This window comes from Caretta caretta, chromosome 8, assembly GCF_965140235.1.
Source record: "Caretta caretta isolate rCarCar2 chromosome 8, rCarCar1.hap1, whole genome shotgun sequence".
Taxonomy (NCBI): Eukaryota; Metazoa; Chordata; order Testudines; family Cheloniidae; genus Caretta; species Caretta caretta.
The window spans coordinates 79,376,259-79,382,630 of record NC_134213.1 but is presented as its reverse complement, the minus strand read 5'-3'; the positions used below and the strand labels follow the sequence as shown (position 1 = coordinate 79,382,630).

Sequence of the window (6,372 nt, the reverse complement as noted above, 5' to 3'; positions counted from 1 at the left end):
GGGATTTAACGATGCTGAGTTGAGAACTTACATGAAAAGTATATTGCAAGATCAGGACTTGTTTGTAAGCAGCCCTGCATGTGCAGATCCCCTATGCTATGTTGGACCTCAATGATTTGAGACTAATAGTGCCAGGTAGGTGTATTGGAGCTTTACTGCCCCAGGCTGTGTGTGCAGTCCCACTATAGCAAATACCATAGACATGGGATCTAACCCAAAAACAGGCTGACAGGTATGAAGTGACTCATGACATGGATGTGTACTATGGGATAATCAAAGTCTACTCCAGAGTTTTACAGCAAATGTTCTTTGCCAGCAGATGATGTGTTGAAAGATGCTGCATAGAGATTCATGTTTTTATTTTAAATTAGAGATAAATCTGAGAAGATATTCCATTAAAACTAGGAAATATTTACAATGTCTGATTTCAACAGATGAAATCACAATACAAAGGTACACAAAATAAGAAATATGTATAAGTCATGAATGTAGTAGCATTACCTGCAGTTAATGAATTTATTCAGTTCTACTGATTTTCAAGCTTATGCTGATTTAAAACAACATCATGCTAACAATTCAAAAGTTCACTACTACTCTAGCCAGAAAAAAATGTCCTCACTGGATCCTGCACAATGCACCTAAATATGAAAAGCTAAATTTACTGCACTAAACACACACATTGTTATGAAATGAACATTAAAGTCAACAAGAAATTATGACCCCGTCTATAGAGGCTCAGCACGGCAAAGAAATACTGTAAAAAGTAAATTCAACTAGAAAAACATTTAGCTCAAGATTTTATTAAAAATAACAGGAGGCTAAAGTTAGGCACCTAAGTAAATGGACAGATTTTTAAGCTCTGTTTGAGAAATATGGAGCTGGGTTGTTAAGATAAAAGCTAGATGCCTGAGATTACTGAACAAGCTGAATGTACCTTTGAAGTATGTATTATTACGCTGATTTATGGAAAATGTATGGCTAGGATTTACCCTAAAGTTAGGCATCCAGTTTTGAAAATGTTGCCCTTAAAACAAAACTGTCACAATAAATTTAATGAAGGGGGAAAAAAAAAAAAAAAAAGCTAACCACACCCTCTTCTGTCAAAACAGATTTTTCAGGAACTGTCCCGTATTTCCCCTTCTTCCTCAGATGAGAGGGATGAACTGTCACTGTCCAGGTCCTCAGTGGATTCACTAGCATCTGAGGGGGGCATAAAAAAAAAAGAGGAGACCATTAGTTACAGCACTGTTGTTTGTTTGTCATCTATTTGCTCATGGTAGAGAATGGGTGTTCTAGAAAGAACACGTTATATTTCTGCCTTCCAATAACAGCGATTATTTTCTTGAGAATGGCCATTTCACAGTGAGATTATGAACACAAACTGGTGGCATCAAGATGAATCTCACTATTGCGGGACAGAGCAACAGTGCTTATGGATTTCTTTACCTTTAGCAATAAAGGCACAGTGCATTTGCATCCAGGTGACTTTTCTTCTCCATCCACTGAAGTTTAGCTCGTTCCCTCAGCTGATTTGTTTTGAAATACTACTTTCTTGGTTGCTTATACTTATAACCCAAAAGAAATGCAGTATCAATTATTTGCAGTTTTGTTTGTGTTTTGATTAAGAGAGGGAACTCTTGAGACATGCTAGTTTCCTGTTGGAAAATTAAGACATGATGCACGTAATGTGTTGTGTTTATACGTTTCAATCCTAAAGATGTGGCAAGGCTGCAGAATCCTCAGAGCCAAAGAAGATGATGTTATGGGTTCAGAATGCCCAGAGCTTTAGGACAGACCTATACTGTCTTAATGACATCACATTATGCAGCACACATTTTCCAATCTGGCCTTCACCCTCATATTTATTTCCTGAATCAGCAGGTACTGACTCCTACTCTGGGATGCTGGAACAATTTTTATAGCCGGGGTACGGAGAGCCATTGAATGAAACTGTAAACCCTGTATATGATGGAAACCAATTCAAGCCCGGAGGTGTGGCAGCACCCCCAGTTCTCCTAGTTCCAGCACCTATGCTCCTACCATCCCAAGGTGAGGTCACCAGATGCCAGCAGTTTGCAGCACCACCATATAAGCAATATAAATAGTCTTGGAAGGATTCACTTTTTATTGTCAAACTTCTAGATCATGGTGCACACAAAGAACAGTATTTTCCTCCATAATAATCAAAAGTTAGATAGGGAAAGTAAGAAAAATGCTTGACATTATTAGAGCTTAAGGATATTTACTTTGTATATTTTGACGTGATGTTTTACCTGTTATAAAGATTTAACTTTTTGAGTCTCAGCATCTATTGTCATTAAATAGATATCTGACCCACTACTATTGCCTGATCCCCCATAATTTCTCACAACTGTGAACATTTAAAATCAATACAAAATGAAAACGCTTAAAAATATTATCCAGCAAAATAATAAAAAAAAAAAAATCAAATTCTGCCAAACCTAAATATAAAGTACAGCTAGAGCAAAGTAAGGCTATGATACAGACACACACCAACCTCCCCTTCCTGCATTGGTATTTTCAGTGTCTGATCAGTGATGAATTCAAATAGGTTTTCTGGACATATGGTGTCAGCTGCTCTTTAATAATGAAATATTACAAGAGGGAGCTAATGGAGCATCATTATTATGTTGTCAAGATAAGTTCTGCAGCTGGCAAGCACAGATAATACATGGAACATAGTGTGCACCTGTACATCTTCAATGGAATTTGGTCAAGAAAACAGAAGCATTTCACCCAGAAACATTAGAGGTCACATTTTGTCTACATTAAATCGAGTGTATAATCAATCAAGATTTATATGCCAGCTATGTACTGAGTTAATGCACAAAGTGAGGACTGTTTCTGCCTCTAAGTCTTGACAAAATGTCTGTAATTCCTTATGAACTTGACCCATGACTGACCTCGTGTGTTGACAGAAGAGTACCTGTATTTTTTCTTTAAGCAAGTCAAGCATCACAACTTTATAGAAAATAGTCAGAGAAACTTCTGACTCAAAGATGCTCAGTGGGCTTAACGTTTGAATAGTAGTTTATTTCTGCTTTGTTACAAGTACTACTACTTCAATGGACAGTGTACATTGTTTTCACTCAGTTAAAAACAGCATATTGTTTATTAAGGGTGGGGTTGGTAGCATTACCTATTAAGGTTACCCAACACTTCCCATTATAAGACTCTGTTTAATGAAGGCTATGATTGTTACGGTACTGGTGATAATGAACAGGAACTAAAGAGACTTTCGGTTAATAATCTTTGAATGGATTGCTCCTTATTGTGTATATTTGGGGACATATTAATTCTTTAGGTTTCTATAGATAGATAGATAGATAAACAACCTGAAGAGTCTCAACTGTTTATGGGATCACTCGTCACTTTATTTTATACCTTTTCTTCCATCTTATTTTGTACCTTCAATAGATTTTCAGTCCATTACAAAAAAGATTGCACCTGGATATCTTAAGCAGTGAACTCTGCTTTTAAAAAGTCTTAATAATTGAACAATGTAGTTGGCTTCAAAAGTTATGATAATTTCCTTCAAGCATAACTCCACCTTCTGGGCAGTTTCAGGATTCTTCAAAACACCAAAATTATATATATTCCTTTTAAAAATGTGACTATTTGAATCAAACACTGATTTTTTTACATTTAAATTAGAACAAGTGCTAGGGTGGTATTTTTCCAAACCTCCCCCTTCTACCCACCAGGTGAGGAGAGGCTTGGATATAAGGGGATAAGTCCTTTAGTATGCACAGAGTAGGCCCTGCGGGCCATACAGCCCAAACTGAGCACATGGCTTAAGTTCATTATTAAAAAACAAAATGAAAAAGACATGTTAACTAATAAGATGTGCAAAGGTAAAAACAGCATTTTCCTTTACCCTGTATAAAATCTTTTGCTATGCTATATCTAATCATGTTTGTAAGCTCCTACGGTAGGGGGACTGCATTCTTGAATTTTTATAGAAACCCGTGGCGTTATATTAACAGCCATAAAAAGATTAAGCAAATTCATGGTTTACTAAACCAGAAATGGGTGTCTACATTCACTGAATATAAGCTTTTTAAGAGAGCTGCTTTTTGAACAAAGCCTGCAATAGATGGTCACTGTCTTGAAGACATTTATTTGCACATCTCTAACACATTCCTCAACATTTCCTCAGGTTTCTGGCCAACATCAGTTTTCTCTTCCCTTTGGTCCATCCTCTGCTCGGAGTTCTCATGGAACCAACCAGTCAGAGAAGCAGTAGCACTACAAAGGTTAGAAATTCATTCAATACTTTATTTGGATAATAAGCTCAAAGGCAGTTGCCACAATAGCTCATCAGGAAATAATATGTTTAATGACATCAACACTATTCAGACTTGGTTTTCCGATCAATTTTAAAACAAATTCTCTCATATCAGTTATTACAATATGGGGGTCCTGCTCAACAGGGAAGGGCTTAGCTCAAGCCAAACTGCATAAGATGAAGACAAAAGTTTATCGTTGAATGGAAATGTTCCAGTAAGTGTAATGTGTCTGCTTTTCCTCCTGGAGTGAATGTAGTTGCAAGACAAAGACTTCAGTCTCACCATCTGATGTGGTGCCTTACTTCTCAGGAGAAGTTCGATTTTCTGTCGTTTACCAGAAGCTCTCAAGGTCAGCTGGAAAGGAACCCACTCCTTTCTTTAAGTGAGGGTAATCTAGTAGGATCATTCATTATAATCCAGACAGAACAGTGGTAAAAAGTCATGGAAGTTAGATGGCTAACCTACTGCAGCCAAGAATAAAAGATATCAAGCATATTTAGGATATAGAGGTGAAATAGAAGTATTAATTAATATTGTCACACAGGGCTTTCAAGTCTCAGGCCTGTAAAATACTTAGTCACACAAGGCCTTGGGCCTGAAACAGGTTGACCCAAAGATAACCCCCTACTAGTAAAGATTAATAATTATGGTAAAAAATGGATTAAGTGCAGATGTTCTGGAAACTATTCAGCAATCGACTGGCAAATATATTGCTATGTACCAGTTAATACGACAAGATGCCTGACAGTAACATTTTTGGGTATTCTGTGATAACCTCAAGTTGTTAGGGTAACTCATTTACGTATGTGTTAATGAGAACAAGGGGAACTAAGGATATAGCCAATGAGAGATGGGGCATCCCTAAATTATCTATACTTTCACACCCCACTGAAGAAAAAGGGGCTGGAACCCTTATATACGAGCCTTAGCAGGTATAAGCATGACTCAGGAAAAAAAGGTGTTGTCCAGCCTGTGTGCTGGGGAGTAGGGGGAAAGGGTATGCAGAGGGCGATGTCAGGATGAGAGCCACAGGTGACAATGACGATGCAGGGCAAGATAAAGACGGATACTCCAAGGTCCCTCAGCAGGAGCTGAGATGTGAATGACACCACTCTTACGGTTAAGCACTTTGCACATTCTATCCACTATTATATTTCAACATTTGCGGGACTGTTTATCTGCTTAGTGGATTTGTTAATAAAGGGACTTGTGATAACTTGAAAATCGCTTCTCATGTGCTTCTAGGGTCCCTTATATTCTAATGATACGGATAGTAATATTCCTGATGCTGTATCCCTCAAGAGACCAAACCTTTATTGATCACTGTGGTCTAAGAGATTAATCAATAATCAATCAATATTAATCAATCACCAATCCATCAATAAGGCTACACCATTCTCCACAGCTACTGCAGGACTGTTTCCTATGGCATACAAGTCAGTGTTTTCTCCAGTCCAATTCTGAATCTAGATAGAGTAGGGGTGGGCAAACTTTTTGGTCCGAGGGCCACATCTGGATATGGAAATTGTATGGCGGGCCGTGAATGCTCACAAAATTGGGTGTTTGGGTGCAGGGGGGTGAGGGCTCCGGTTGGGGGTACGGGCTCTGGGGTGGGGCTGGTGATGGGGTTTGGGGTCCAGGAGGGTGCTCCAGGCTGGGACTGAGGGTTTCGGAGGGCGGGAGGGGGATCAGGGCTGGGGCAGGGGGTTGGGGTGCAGGAGGGCAGGAGTGCAGGCTCCAGGTGGCACTTACCTCAAACAGCACCTGCAAGCAGCACCATGGCCCCCCTCTGGCTCCTGTGTGGAGTGTGGCCAGGCGGCTCTGTGCAGATACCACCCCTGCAGCTCCCAGCCAATGGAAGCTGTGACGGCGGCTCTTGGGGCGGGGGCAGAGTGTGGAGCTCCCTGGCTGCTCCTACATGTAGGAGCCTGAGGGGGAACATGCTGCTGCTTCTGGGAACTGCGTGGAGCCACGGCACGCACAGAGTGGGGCAAGCCCCCGACCCTGCTCCCTGGCTGGAGTGGAGGAAGCCCTGGAGCGTGCTCCCCGGTAGGAGATAGAG

At 40.0% G+C, this 6,372-nt stretch overlaps 1 protein-coding gene across 1 annotated transcript in view; it reads right to left on the bottom strand.

The window, feature by feature from the left end:
• Window positions 1-327: 327 nt before the first annotated feature.
• The window catches only part of ZNHIT6 (zinc finger HIT-type containing 6), a 58,707-nt gene continuing 52,662 nt past the window's right edge, over window positions 328-6,372 (bottom strand). The window contains exon 10 of the mRNA XM_048860114.2: window positions 328-1,200. Within this exon, the coding sequence (XP_048716071.1) occupies window positions 1,115-1,200 (86 nt within the window). The 3' untranslated portion in view covers window positions 328-1,114. The remainder of the gene's footprint in view (window positions 1,201-6,372) is intronic.